General features: G+C 40.2%; 3 protein-coding genes across 4 annotated transcripts in view; all 3 read right to left on the reverse strand.

Moving 5' to 3' along the window:
- Nucleotides 1-2,876, reverse strand: part of LOC134651058 (inactive rhomboid protein 2) — a 195,150-nt gene extending 192,274 nt beyond the window's left edge. For both annotated transcript variants that reach the window (XM_063506043.1, XM_063506041.1), the window contains exon 1: nucleotides 1,497-2,876. In XM_063506043.1, the coding sequence (XP_063362113.1) occupies nucleotides 1,497-2,002 (506 nt within the window). In that variant the 5' untranslated portion in view covers nucleotides 2,003-2,876. The remainder of the gene's footprint in view (nucleotides 1-1,496) is intronic.
- Nucleotides 2,877-8,463: 5,587 nt separating this feature from the next.
- On the reverse strand, nucleotides 8,464-9,461 carry LOC134651051 (uncharacterized). Its single transcript, XM_063506033.1, has one exon. The coding sequence runs from the start codon at nucleotides 9,436-9,438 to the stop codon at nucleotides 8,530-8,532; it is 909 nt and encodes a 302-aa protein (XP_063362103.1). The 5' UTR covers nucleotides 9,439-9,461; the 3' UTR covers nucleotides 8,464-8,529.
- Nucleotides 9,462-9,560: 99 nt separating this feature from the next.
- Nucleotides 9,561-10,457, reverse strand: LOC134651052 (uncharacterized). The gene has a single exon (XM_063506034.1). It carries the CDS (start codon nucleotides 10,292-10,294, stop codon nucleotides 9,590-9,592), a length of 705 nt encoding a protein of 234 aa, XP_063362104.1. The 5' UTR covers nucleotides 10,295-10,457; the 3' UTR covers nucleotides 9,561-9,589.
- Nucleotides 10,458-15,848: the final 5,391 nt, after the last annotated feature.

The raw sequence follows: 15,848 nt of genomic DNA on the forward strand, positions 1-15,848 counted from the left end.
TTGTACCTTAAATATTTACCTACTGACATGATTTATTTACTGAAATGTTTTACGTACCTAACTACATACATGTATGTAGGACTGTAGGTATATATTTAAATCGGTGAGGATGATCAGTTTGTTTCGAGCAGTCATTTTGCGGGCGATCGTTAACCGATGTCATAAATCATGCGTTATCAATCCCATCCGCGGAATTTTAGCCAATTACATCTCATCCCCTCACACCTAGGGTTATCACACGTCAGCTTTTTCCATTACCTACATGAATAAACTGAATCATACCTACATTGGAAATGCGGCTAAATGACATGCGGAAAAGTCGACATAGTGACTATAGGGATGATGACACATGTTGAATTTTATAACAAAATCTATTAAAATAGATTGCAAACTAGCAATTTATGACAATAATGTGGATATTACAATAAAATATTGAAACATTAAAAAAATGCAGGCCCTGAAAGTTTCAAAATTTAAGTTTTTTTTTAACTTCCAAAAACGATAAAAGTAAGGGTACCATTCGATTCCTTACATTTCATCCAAAAAATATTGTATAGCAACTATATACATAAACGCAATATTTCACCGACTAAAACGCAATTTTCTTGTTTTGTCCATACTACAAGATGGACTCCCACAGACCTTGACGTCACGTTCCCTAATCATTTTGTTTAGGGCATTTCGCGAGTGAAGTGCGACTGTCGGCCTTTGACTACAATTTCTGACTTTTGTGTTACTTTAATGCAATGGGTCCCATATAGACATTTGATCCTAAAAACAAACCCGATCGATTGATACCATAAATGAAAATTAATAGTCATGTAGCCTATTGTAGGGAGTTTAAGTCATGTTATTAATTTTTTAAAGTTGGTTTCATATAATTTTACATGAAGGAGGAACAAACATAAACTTTCGCATATAAAAGTTTTACACGGCTTATTACAGCCATACTAGGCCTATCGTGATAACAGCCTGCTAATATTCATAAAAATCAGGCATTACACCTTGAGTTTAATAAATTGGTGACTGCTAACCCTAGTCACACCCACCCCGTCGACCCGCGTAGCCGTAATTCATCGGATGTTTTCGAATTCATCAGTAATTTATATGCACAACCGCACTAACGTTTGACGTTTCAAAATGTTTAGTATTGATGTTTAAATATTGTTAGGTCTCGTACTATAAGAATGCACTTTAACGCGTCTCAACTCTTTATCATCTAAACTATGTGGTGAACGGAAAGAGTTGATAAGTTGAGGCGAAATGTTATATCAACTTCTAAGAATCCCTCAGCATAGCCTAGCATCAACTTTGTAAACCTTTCTCACTTAAATTATTAGGTTAATTTCTCTTTTTCTGCTTACATACTTGTCGGTTTAGTCTAAGCACGTATTATTTGAGTTTTTGGAAAACTAATCCTTTTTCAACGTAGTAATTCTATTTATTCTAAGTGTCTTCGCTATACTATTTTCATATAATTTGATCAAGTAACTTACCAATCATGTGGAGGCTGCGGTCGCCTGCGGGCTTGTACACAGCACGGAGGTTCCTGTGGCTCGCAGGGCAGCTGGAGCGCAGGCGGCGGTGGTGGTGGCGGCGTGCATGCCAGGCGGCGTGCGGCGGCGGCGCCCACGTACTCCACGTAGCGAGTGGGGGGCGGCGAGCCCGCCAGGTCCTCGCGGCACGCTGGGCCGCAGCACTTGCGAGACGACGGCGGCGGCGGCCGACACGCCAGCCCGCAATACACCGGGGGCGGCGGACGAAGCGGCGCTGGCGGCCGCGGCACGTACCGCTCCACCGGCACGTGAGCCGCCGGCGGCACATAGCGCGGCCGCCGCGCGCGCTCGGCCTCCGCGCAACGGCGCACCCGCCTCGGAGACGCTGAGAAGCGATCCGGCAGCGGCGCGGGCGGCGGCGGGCTGAGCCTCTCCGGCGGTGCCACGCTGAACGCGCCCGCCGCCGGGAACCGCTCGCAGGGGGAGCGCGGATACTCCTCGCCCATGGCGCGCGGTCAGCCGGGCCCGCCGCCGCCCGCGCGCCCTCCCAACCACGCGGGCACGCCGAGTCACATGCCGCGCCTCCACTCTAGCACTATCACTGGTCGGACGCGCCGCTCGCGTGCGGGAGCTGCGGCACGGTCCCGATGTCCGCATTCACTCCGCGAGCGCCATAGCGCTCGAAACGATCGATAGCCGCGCCGAGCGGGCAGGCTCAGAGACCGCCCGCCGCGACGCCTCGCCCGTCGAACATTCTGACCCCCTTCGTTACCGCTAAGGGTTTCAGCTCAAAGTCTGAAGCTGGGGCGAGGCGAAAGTGCGTCTTCAGCCAAGATGGCCGACCTCGACATGTCCGCGTGCGGCGCGCTTGCGCGAATAACACTGCGATGTGTTTGTTTTCACCAGACTAGGTTGGGGATATTATAGAAGGTACCACTGAACAGCTTTGGATCGTTTTTTTTTTCACGTTAAACCAAACTATCACTGCGTGTATACACACGTTGCCGAATAAGCGTTTGTCGTCGCTGGAAAATCGAGGTAGTCGCGGAGCTGGCGACGACGGCGGCGATCCGTCGCGAGGCCTGAATGCCGGAGTGCGCCGGCCCGCGGCCCGCGACGACGTCAGGCCGTTGCGCGGGACACGTATCGACGCCGCGCCGCGCCGCTGCGTTGCGCCGCTGCCCTACGCCTCTCTTCACATCAGTCCCACAAAAACATTCAATGCGAAACAACCTTCACATCCAGATCGTTATTATTTTCAGAGACCTGATCATACATTTAAATTTGATCCCGATAAATTCACACAGCGCGGCTTTTGTAAAGCTCGGTATTGAGTACCTATCTATTTACGCTTTCCAATTCTTAAATCTGAATGGAGCAGCAGCGATATCAACGCATACAATTTACGTTTACAGGACATGACAAACAACTGTTTTGATAGAACGACGTTCTCGACGTTAAATCTTCAGAGTTCGTATTGAATTTGTATAGTTTGTCGAGCTCTAACCCCGTCTCCTTGATTCGAAAGCTCAAGATTTGACTATAGAGTTGTATGCTTTCGCAAACTAGATACCTATTAGATGCGCTACTTTTTAAGGCTCAGGCGCGGCGTGAGCGGGGCGCGCCGCTTTTACATACAAAACGCTCAAAACGCGCCTGTGTGACGAAACCTTTAAGGTGGTCGTCAATGTATTTGTTTGCTTATAACTTGGGCTACATTTTTAATAATAAATAATAAATAAAATATCTTTATTTCGAAGAACAGACTTCATACCACTTTGGTGACAAAGTAGCGTACGTCGCCTGATGGAAAACGGTCACTCGCAGCCTTTGCACGTCTGCAAGCCCAGATGTGTCACATGCTCGTTATCAACACTTTAGAAACCAGTTCAAATGTTCAAACCTTTTGTTGAGAACTACTTACATAAGTACTATAATCCCAACCTTTTTCGTATTTATTTTTAGGAGAAAAAACGGAACGGAAGGATCATTATGTTGTCCGTCCGTCTGTCAAAAGTTTTGACTCAAAACCCTTTATCTCGGGAACGCGTGGAGGTGGAGATATCGAGTTGAAACTAAAACCACTCAGGGGCCCGGGCCTACAGTCCCTAGAAGCTGTCAAAAAAAAATTCTAAGTTAAAACTCTTTATCGGCAAAACTTTACTCGCTCCTCCTCCAATTAGGGGAGCGCGCCCGCCATAACGCCCATAACAGAGACAAGATATGTTCTAGATCGACGGTAGATGGTAGATAGTTTATGAGTTACATAAGCAATGTTTATCCCGGCTATCCCTCACCTGGCACCGGCAGTCATTACATCGCTCCGCTCGAGAGACATCACATCTTCACTTGACATGCAAACTGGTTATGTATTATTCAACACATGTTAAGGATAACACACATCGCCGCAATGACATCTGACTGAGATGAGAAATACTCTTGATGGAGCTGACGGAACTATCTTTGGGCGCAATATACTCAGACTCAGTCCTACTTAACGTCTTAACATTATGCTTTTGTTCCTGCGGATTTCAATTTCAGCGTAGCTTTTAGTGAAATGAAATATAAATTGAGTCAGTCAGATATGGGGATCGAAAGAGATGTCAGTTTGTTCTTTGAACAATTTCTGAAACGCACCTACGAGTACAAGACTATAATTTTTACCCGGTTGCGTAACTACCTAAGACTTGGTTATTATGAGAACACGTTTTTGACCCTTAGGTAAGTCAGAGGATCCAATTGGCTGATGGCGATTCATTGGGTTATCAACTCGGATTGGTAAAACACCGCCGCCGGTCTGCTGGTGTGAATAAGAATTTTGTCCTCACCTTATCAATATAAATTTGTATCAGTTTCTTACTTATTCACACGTTAAGAACTGCTAATAAAATATAATTCGCTCTTGTCATATACATACATAAGTAGGTACTATAAGTACCTAGGTGTCACACAATTTCGAAAGCAAGCTGGAGCTAATTTGATAATAACTTTTATTAAAAGCCAAATTGTCGCTAAATAACCAATCCTAACTGTAAATTTTACAGCTCTTTAAGGCCCCAGTACACAATGGGCCATCGCCGGCCACTCCAAGGGACGCATTTATGCGTTAGAGGGAGCAAGTGATATTACTATCTCATTCTACCGCATGGCTGCGTCCCTTGGAGTGGCCGGCGATGGCCCATTGTGTACTGGAGCCTTTAAATGTGAAACGCGGGACAACGCTTTATTAGGGAAAATAACGAACGAGGTATACTTATTTTGCAAATTTACTGTCTATCACTACCGCATATTGAATTACCTTTTCAACGACGCCCCGACGAGTGAGGGGAGCAACCCCATTTACACGAATGGGGACTAGTTCAGAATACTTATACAAATCTAGGTACGATCGTAGCCTAGCTAAACTAAAAAAGTAAAAAGAAGTGACGACTTTGAGTCGAAATAAATAATGGTCATTCATCGTTATCGCTTCACTCTGAGTGTCTGATGGCTCCTCTACACGATGGGCCATCGCCGGCCACTCCAAGGGACGCATTTATGCGTTCGAGGGAGCATGTGATATTGCTATCTCATTCTACCGCAGTCCCTTCCCTTGGAGTGGCCGGCGCTGGCCCATCGTGTAGAGCAGCCATGCCACAGTGATCGTGGTCATCATTTTAGCGATTGGTGACGAGCTTCACAATTCACAACACGCAACACGCCTAATTGCAGTAGTAGTAGTACACGATCAAACCCGGCCACGCATGATCTGGTAAGGGTAAGTATATCTTGTTACCGAATTACATAATTAATCAAGCAGCTATTTTATTTTAATAATCTGTAATGACTGTACTGTAATTTATAATTAAAAATACAATCATATTACAGTTTATGGGCTTCTGTGATACAATTCGATGTTAAAATACTTACAAGTACTGCTCCTTTAATTTAATAACATATAGATATAGGGTAAGTTTGTAAATATATGTACATTTATGTACCTACCTAGTCTATATACCTACTATCAACTCGTACGACTGCCAATACGCAAGCTCGACAATAGCAAGACTATTAGATAAGTGTTATTATTGCAATCGCTTCCCCCGAACACGAGAGTTTAAGAGTTTATCGCTAAGGCAGGGGTTCCAAATCGGTTTTACGATAAGTCCCTATAATTTTTGTGGTGACAAAAAATCGGAATAAACGGGTACAATACAAGAAAATCTCGCTTTATGCGAACAGCATTCCGCGCAAAAATAAACTCATTAAGGTAAGTAAGTACTGCTAATTATTCTAGTTTCGAGCCATACAAAGCCTAGAGGCCAATTCAACTCATGCCCTCCCGACTTGAGATATCATTTTAATGTCACACAGTAAGTTTGAAATATTTGAATTGGCCAACTTTTGATCAATAATAAGATGCACACAAATAATAAAGATGTCAATGTCCAACTTAGGTGTTTTAGAATTAGGGACCAATCTAGAAGCGTTTGGCACGCCTAAGCTCGCTAACCCAATGGAATAGCAGCCAAGCTAATGAACATCGGCTAACGAACTGATATTTAGCCTAAACTTGTTAGCCTCTTCATGGGTTTTCGGATAATCTGGTTATAACGTCCAATTCCCAGGTTCTGCAGATTGCAATGTTACTATCGAGGAGCATGGTAGTCCCTACCCAACTTAGTTAAATTACCAGGGCGAGGCTTGCTGAGGCCGCATAAGATCCTACAAAAGTAACCCGTTTCCGCTGAGGAAGGTATAAATATGGATAGTACCTACTTTTAAAACAATGTGGCGAAATAGATTTAAACTGCAGTGGTAAACTGGCATTATAAGTTAGTATGATTTTAGTTTCACACTACCGAACGTCTCCAGCTAAAATGAGTAAGTAGGAATATTATTTTGTGCAACAGGTACATAAACGACAGACGCGATAGAGTTTTAAAACTTAATTAGATACCGTTGCAAACAATATATTTTCTTAAGACAGCAGCAAATCCCTAAAATGATTAAATAAAATCAAAGTAATCAAACAAGAGTAAAAAAATAAATACATAGGTACTTACTAAAGTATATTATTTATAAAATATTGTTCCCTTCTTCAATGTAGTCTTTCTAGGTAACCTCCTACCTCTAGTAATATTACCTCTTACTCTTAGCCAAAACCGTGGAATTAGACAATAACAGCACTATCAGGGCTTTATTTACATTGTCACACTTAAATTTATTATTCTAATGTACCTACCCTTTTTGATTTAAATTTACGAATTTATACACAATGACCGCAGATTTTGTTAAACCTTTGTGGAAAACTTTTTAAATTGCATAGACCATAGGTTTTGGTCTCAATTACAAACAAGTACGACTGCGTTCAAGGAGATAAATGTCAGAAAATCCTTCTGACTGTAGGTATAGTTGGTCAAACCATTTGGTGACAATTTTGTCAGTAAATAAGAACAAAAAAACTACTCTAACTACGTACTCATCCTTTTTTTGGGTGTTAGTACTAGTGTAAGACAAAGACAGTATGATTCTCTCTGTCTATGTTTGAAATGAGACAGTCCTTTGACAAACTATATATGGTTTACGTACATAGAGAAGGACATCGATTCTGTCTCTCTCCCTCACCGTGTGGAATCCCTTCACAATTTAGAAACTACGTCACGAACGTAAGTATCAAATAAAAATCTGAATGTCTAACGACATTAAATTCTTTACTGCCTGCCTATATACTTAGTCAACCATTTGTGTCATTAGCAGAACACCTAAATACGGTCTATTGTTACTGTTATGGACTTATAGCTGGTCAAGCAAATCTTGTCAGTAAAAAAAGGCGCGAATTTCAAATTTTCTATGGGACGATATCCCTTCGCGCCTACATTTTTCAAATTTGCCGCCTTTTTCTACTGACAAGATCTGCTTGACCAGCTATATTTAATAATACCTAAGTACAACCAAGACAACAGAGTGCAGCTTACCTTTTTGTTTACTCCTAATGGGGCTTTATCAATTTTAATGTAACCTGATTTATACGGGGTCCCGTTTTGTCTCTAGCGACGGCTATTATCATAAATAATATTGTCGACTCGAGAAGTTCTAAGTAACTCGTAGTGAGAAGTGGGAACTGGAAAAAGAGCAGCCGCGTAACGTTACAAACCTACTTATTTATAGTAGGTACCTATTTCTGCCGAGCTTGTGACTCACTATTTCTACATATTATACTATTTGTATATATGTAGGTGTATTATGTTATTTATGTTTAATGACTAAGTATTAAACAAGTATTAAATAAAACAATATATCGTTATAGAACTCCGTGTATTCCAGTCAGTTTAGTTCGTTCATTCTTGTTGGGTCGGACGCGTCGGTCACGTTATACTCACGTGATCATTGTGTGTTCCAAAACGCATTAACTATGAACATGATACAGTAGGTACCGCAACGGTCGAAAAAAAGCCTAGTTAATGGTAAGGTTGAGGGACAACTGCAGATTCCTTGCTATTAACATATAATAGCAATGGTAGTAGGTACGTCCTCCAAAATTAAGGTTTACTTATACGTACTTTACAACTTTCAGTAGGTACAACATTATATACCTACCTACACATAAAAAAACATTAATTACGAGAGAAAACGTGTTTTTATGTCACCAATTGATAGGTAGCTATGCAACTAGGACACTTGAGAGATATAGATGGTCAAGCAAATTTTGTCAGTAGAAAAAGGCGCGAAATTAAAATTTTCTACGGGACGATATCCCTTCGCGCCTACATTTTTCAAATTTGCCGCCTTTTTCTACTGACAAGATCTGCTTGACCAACTATAAGTAGGTACCTATGGGAGTTTGTCAAGGGTAGATATAATATAAATAAAAAACATTAATATTCTTGTAGAGTTTAATACATACGAGCTTTTTATTACATAAAACGATATTCAGTCTTACTTTAAAATAAATTACCTAAGTGTAAGATTTAAATAAGTCATGTCACACGCAGATAATGGTTGTGAGACAGCTTTTATTACAAAACTGGGATCAATTTAATTCTTCGTAGAATTATTTATACGGATTGTAGTTAAAGCTAGGAGAATAGCTTTGAGTAGGATAGCTTGGAGCGTGATAAGACGGCTTCGGTGCGTATCCATGGGATGGGTGGTGGTACACCGGCTGGGGGCAGTCCTCCTCCCACAACCACCAAATAGTTATCAGCACTTCCAAATTTATCAACAATAGAGAAATCACTGGAATGCTCAACTTACTGATCAAAGACTTCAGACCACCTTTAGCAGTCAGCAAAGGCTTCACTATCCCGTTGATGACAATATCCTTGAAACCTTTTAGCTCCCAATCGTTGGGGGCAGATCCAGACAGCAACGCGAGGACCAGCTCAATCAGACCGCTGATCTTACTTGCCGCCTTCGTAGCCACTGGTTTCACTAGTAGATCTGGCTTTAACAGTGATAGTTTGGGAGATAGTTCGTGTTTGTATTGGGGTACGTAAGAAGGAGACCACGGTCCATAGTTCTGTGGGCTTGGGGGGTATCCATAAGACGGGCGGTGATACAATCCATATTCGTCCGCCCGCTCAGCGGCACGCGACTCCTGATTCTCATCCATCCTGTTTTCTGTCATCCTGTTCTCTGTCAACTGGTTCAAAGATTCGATGATGTCGTTGATCTCAGAGTTCAAGTTTTTTCTTATGAGCGAGGTATCCGTTGGAACTTTTGGTGGAGACGGCTGTAACTGCCTAATGTTGCGCTGTTCAGGTATTTGCGGAACTTCCAGAATATTCGTAATTGGCTGATATTCGTAATTGGCTGGTGGACTTGCTTCCGGGTAGAACGAGACTCCGTCGTTAGGTAACAATGTTCCCACTTCGTATTGATATCCATTAGGGTCGACTATTAATGTACATATACTATATGGTAATAAAACTGACGTCAAGAATGCTACCGCCAGGGACATTGTGAACAACTAAACTTGTATAAATTGCATCATCGCGCTTTATAAGGTAAAAATAACAAATATCCGCAAGTTGGCACTTTTTCATGTTACAATTATGTAGGTTATGTTTAGCAATTGAGTCATGCATTTTATATTATTGGTGTTATAAGTGTCAGCTAATATTGACTCCGGAACCGCAGTCTAGTGACATACATTGTGCAATCTTATCGCCGGCCAAAACACTTAGTAGAACCTTGGCAAAAGGAGCGTCTTCCTCGACGTCGTTTATTATGGAAAAAGTAACAGCCGCACCCAAGTGGCTTGCCCAGCCGTTCCTCGAAGCCCTCTGAATAACACAAGCGATTCTTTCCGAACAATCCATGATCATTCTTGATTTGTGACCTTTTTTCTTTTTCTTCTTAAAATACTTGATCATCTTCGATATCATGGGCCACAACAGGAACGCCTTTAATCCTGCCTTAGCAATAATCATCACTGTGAGCGGTAGCAACAACATTTTACCAGCCGCCACTTTTAGGAACACTATAACAGCAGCGGACATCATTATTTTAGCGGCACTTCCTAAAACACTAGCCAACGAAGAGAGAGAATCGGACTTCGGACAGGACACATGATATGAGTATCCAGGATCAGAATATGTCTTCCGAACCTGTTCCGAGTAATAATTTGATGGCGCAGTAAACAAATCCATGAACGGTATAGGAAGAGCATTTGTGGGCGCTGCGGGACCTAACGCTTGGTTCTCCTGACCGAACACAGGAGACACAAAAACAACAAAAAGAAGTGCGATTGATACAATCATGACTGAGAAACTGTTACGCTTCAAATACAACATTTTACTTAAAACCTCTGCCATGAAATTCAAATTTGTAGTCTTAAATGCGTGAACAAATAATTAACTGTTTAACGGTATCAATGTCAACAGGTCATGGACTTAATTTATAAAATTTTATGGATTTATAAGGTCAGCAAGCAAACAGATTAAGAATACTTTTGAAACGAAGTTATTTACTTTCACTTCGGATAGTTCGGATCAAAGAGTAAAAAGTATATGTTCGGATCATAATTAGGAATACTTTTTTTCGGTAATAATTTTAAGAAACAAAATAATAAATTTGGTAGCTATAGTTAGTCAAACCAATTTGTCAGTAAATAGGAACAAAAAAAACTATACTCATCCTTTTCTTTTGGGTGCTAGTACTAGTGTATGATTCTCTCTGTCTATGTTTGAAATGAGACTGAGACAGTCCTTTGACAAACTATATATGGTTGGCATAATTGCAAAAAACCTTTGCCTTTTTTCTCTGAATAGTAATGGCGGGAAAATTGTTGAGTGAGAGATTATGAACGTATTTTTTTTTTAATTTACCCTCTTTTCACGGCTTGCTCTCAACAGTCACCACCTTCTCTTGTAATCTTATTATTGATGCAGTTAACAATATTATTGCAGACATAATTATTGAAATTAAATAAAACGGACTAGTAAAAGCTATGGCGAGTTGCACGCGTAAGATTTCCATAAATTTCGACAAAAGCGACGCGGCTTTATTTCATAACTGTGTCGTACATTCGCGATATTCTACGGCCGGTAAGCGTGAATGTACAGTACGTCACCTGCAATATTATGTTACAAAACGAAGGCCGCAAAAAACAGTATCCGACACGATCTTATTTGTAGAGCCATAAGAGCGTGTCACATATTTTTGCGGCCTTCGAAGAGTAACATATTATTGCAGGTGACTGTACCATTCTTAAATAATTTGTTTTAAACCTTAGCTTTTAGCACGCATGTCTAAGGCAACCTAGACATGTATGTAACTAAATAGTGTTACAGCCACAAGGCTTAATACTGCCATATAATGCTTAACGTAGGTAGTAAAATTTGCTACTAACAAAACGACTAAAATGTTATATATTTTTAAAACAGAAGCCAGTCCGGAGCCCTTTGTACGTGCATCGACCTTTGGAGATTTTATTTATTTTGCTACTTCGTAGTCTTGCTAGGGCTTACGTAAACGTTTTCGCTAGACAATTATGTTAACTTTATATAAACCAATAAAGCTAAAATCGCATAAATTTATCAAAGCGGGCGATAACTTCAAAATAAGCCGGTTCCCAAGCAGTTCGACAGGAGCTATATTAAAATATTAGCTATATCCGTCCTAGCCCTAATTTGCGCGACCTGAAAACCGAATCGCAGCGAGCTACATAATGCAATTGGAGCATGCCACCTGCCACTGTGAATAATGATTAAAGTAGGAAATAAATATTTTATGAAGCCTTAATTAACATATCACATCTACTGGTAATATTAGTTCTAATACATATACTAAAAGCTTCTAACCGAGAGAGAGAACAAGCATCGATTTGAGCCGTCAAATAAACTACATTTGAGTTACAAGTTTTTTTAATTAGATACTTGACGTGTGTATGATCGTTTATAGTTATAATTTTTAAGAAAAAAAAACCGACTTCTATGCGGCCCGGTGAAAGATTATTGTAGATGGTGCGCTATGTAGAAAAGGAAGCATTTCGTGTCTGTAAGGCTCGCAGTTCTAACCTAACCTAACCCACTTAACGGCGCATGCGGTGCGGTGTACGGGGATTTGAGCGGGAGGGGTTTGGCCTCATCATACTTTATACCTACATTTTATGGTAGGTAATCATAGTGGTTTATTTAGTTTAGGTATCATAGTGGTTTTCCTGGTCAAGGTCCGGGTCTGTGTCCGAGTCCAGGTCCGAGTCCGGGTCTAGTCCAGGTCCGAGTCCGAATCCGAGTCCAGGTCCGGGTCCGGGTCCGAACCGGATCCGGGTACGACTCCGGATCTGGATCCGAGTCCGGGTCCCAGTCCAAGTCAAAATCGAAATTCAAAATCACCAAACATGTACTATGCGTCGTTGAAGAGTTCTGTTCTGATCACCATCAGCAGTTCCAGTTCATCAAATGCGACAGTTTTTAATGTTAATGCTTTATTTTATGATGAAAATACAGAAAATTCTATACGTGTGCCTTTAAGATTTGAGGAGTTCCCTCGATTTCTCATGGATCCCATGTTCAGAACTTGAGCTTGACATAAATATGGCTTAAAAACCTAACTTGCTTAACAAACATAACGAAAAGAAAAAATCGCCAAACGCGAGCTATGCGTCGTTAAAGAGTTTCGTTCTGGTCATCATCAGCAGTACACTTCCTCAAATGTTACTTTTTAAATGTATATGCTTGATTTGTTGATTAAAACACAACAATCACTATATGTATGCCTTTAAGATTTGAGGAGTTCCCTCGATTCCTTATGGATCTCATCATCAGAACTCGAGCTTGACAGAAATGTGGCTTAAAAACTAAACTTGCTTAACAAACATAACGAAGAGGACAAATCGCCAAACGTGAACTATGGGTCGTTGAAGAGTTCTGTTCTGATCATCATCAGCAGTTCCACTTCATCAAATGCGACAGTTTTTAATAAAAATGCTTGATTTTCTGATGAAAATACAAAAATCTCTATACGCACACTTTTAAGATTTGAGGAGTTCCCTCGATTCCTCATGGATCCCATCATCAGAACTCGAGCTTGACAAAAATGTGGCTTAAAAACTTAACTTGCTTAACAAACATAACGAAGAGGACAAATCGCCAAACATGAACTATGCGTCGTTGAAGAGTTCTGTTCTGATCATCATCAGCAGTTCCACTTCATCAAATGTCACGTTTCTGAATGTATATGCTTGATTTGTTGATAAAAACACAAAAATCACTATATGTATGCCTTTAAGATTTGAGGAGTTCCCTCGATTCCTCATGGATCCCATCATCAGAACTGGGTTTTGACAAAAACGGGACCAATCTGTATGCATATACTTACAATCAAAAAAAAAATTTTCAAAATCGGTCCAGCAATGACGGACATATGGAGTAACAAACATAAAAAAATAAAAAAAATAAATTAAAAAAAATAAAAAAAAAACATACAACCGAATTGATAACCTCCTCCTTTTAGATTTGGAAGTCGGTTAAAAATGTATTCAAGCAAATTCGAAATATTTTTAGCGTGGCATGGTAAAAAAAGGCTTCTCTTTGTTGTCAGTAATTAACTTTCTTTGTTTTATCATTCTAAGGGCTCACTTAGACGGGGCGAGAACTCGCATGCGAGTTTCATTACATTGCGTTATTCGATCGGTTGGCTGAATTGATTTAACCTCAATGGCGTGTCGTCTAAATGAGCCCTAAAGCTAGGTTCAGACGACAACAGTGCTGGCTGCCAGTAAAAGCACTGGCTTGTTATTGGCCTCGTATAAAGCTGGCTGCCAGCACTGGCGGGAATAGAGCGACAGGCCTATTGAAGCCAGTGCTGGCTGCCAGTGAAACTGGTAGCCTACACTGCCTTCCTCTAGACCTAGACCAAATATATTTAGATGCGAGGTCGGCAAGGTAACTTTACAATTTCTATTCGAATTTTAAACAATTAACGCTACAAATTTGAATTTCGAATTTTAAACAAGCTCACTGACCAGCAATTTCGGAACTAAAGTTTTTCAATAGAAAGGAGGATGGGTCAATTATACATAGTTCTGCAGACATTTTGGACTAGTCATTGAGTTTTCACTTCTGTCGGCACTTCCGGAGTGCAACCCGTTGTTTTTTTTTTATCATGCTTTCGTTTCTTACTTCATAGCAATTATCGCGACACGCATTATCATCTGAGATGGACTTGGGATATTAGAGTACGAAAACAGACATATATATGTACCTACCTAAGTAGACCACGTAAACTTTCGTGAATTATTTTGTGTGGCAACGATCACGCTGTGCAAAACACATTTTTTTTTGTATTTAATTCATATATACCTGATAACTTATCGCCGGGTGAGAATACGTTTGTGCCATACGCTACTTACATTGGTTTACAGGGGAGCGAGAAAAAGCGAAAAAAAAATATTTTTCGAAAAGTTTTACATTTAGGAAATATTGAACTTATTTATCATTAAATTTAGGCACATATATTTAATATTTATAGTACTATACAAATATTGTAAATATATTGGTAATCATGAAATAAAAGCATTTTTATTATTTCCATATCCGTTTTTGATGAGTAAATGTTAAACGTACAATGTATGATACGACACAAGTGTTGGATATGTCACACTTTTGTAATAATTTTCTGTTAACAGAGTGTAATTCTCCTATAGTAAAATGCGGATATGGCACAACATTTTAGAAAAGTATTAATTGTCAAAAATCGATTAGTGTCAATTATAGCATAGCATATTTTTTGTTATTTTAGAAATCATTAAAAAATGATTTTGCCCAAAAATGGATGAGGCACAAACGTATTCTCAGCCGGCGTTATATGTATTCTTTCAAACGTTAAACAAAGAGTTGTTTTGTTAATTGTACCCGAATTACTCCCTAGAGGATTATCTATATAAATCTGGATATAATATGATGATATTAAACGTAAATTTAAAAAAATCTGCCTATTGCGTGTCGAACCACGTATAATGGAGGGTTCCGTATCTTTATGAATAAAAAAGATAAGTTTCTTGAAAATAAACTCATTATTTATTGGCTTGATAATCATGTTAAACATATTTTTTGTGGAAAATATATGTACTTACCTATAGGTAAGTATAATCGATGTGACTGGCGGACATAACAAAATTATAAGGGTTCCGTTTTTTGCCATTTTGGCTATGTAACCCTAAAAAGAATCAGTAGGTAATAAACAATTAATGTTTAAATTCGGTACCTACTTCACTGTATTTCCCCATAACCAAAACAATCATATCATGGTTATGTTTCGCTTTTGTTAATACCGCAGTAGATGCGACGTCTACGTAGAATATCTGTGAGTGCGGCCAACCTTTCTGGCGGCACTCATTAAATGCGAAAGCGTTTCAAACGAGAAGTAAATTGCAGTGCGCGGGCGGTAGCTCAAGTTACCTTACCGTCTGTTTTGCCCATACTTTCCCCCAGGCATCCAGGCAATGTCGCTAAACTTCAATACAATTTTCATAACATAGGATGCTTTCACCGTTTGCCGTAACCTGAAGATGAATACAAAAGTATCGACATTTTCCACAAATAAATGAGATAAGTAATTGAGATACTGCCAACATACAGGTTTTCGGTTAAGTCAGAATTTATTCAGGATTTAGGACACACCCTACTATCTCCACCATGTCCGCAAAACCATCTGGCGTGGCGACCGAAGACATATGTTCATCCCTTTCAGTATTGCCATGTCTTACCATGCGTGAAAGAGATATCATTCACTTCAGTTGCCAGATAGTATTGCGAGAATCGTATATATTTATGTTTTTTAGGGTTCTGTACCCAAAGGGACCCTATTACTAAGACTTCGCTGTCTGTCCGTCCGTCCGTCTGTCACCAGGATGTATCTCATGAA

The sequence above is a fragment of the Cydia amplana genome, chromosome 9 (genome assembly GCF_948474715.1).
Source record: "Cydia amplana chromosome 9, ilCydAmpl1.1, whole genome shotgun sequence".
NCBI classification, from domain to species: Eukaryota; Metazoa; Arthropoda; class Insecta; order Lepidoptera; family Tortricidae; genus Cydia; species Cydia amplana.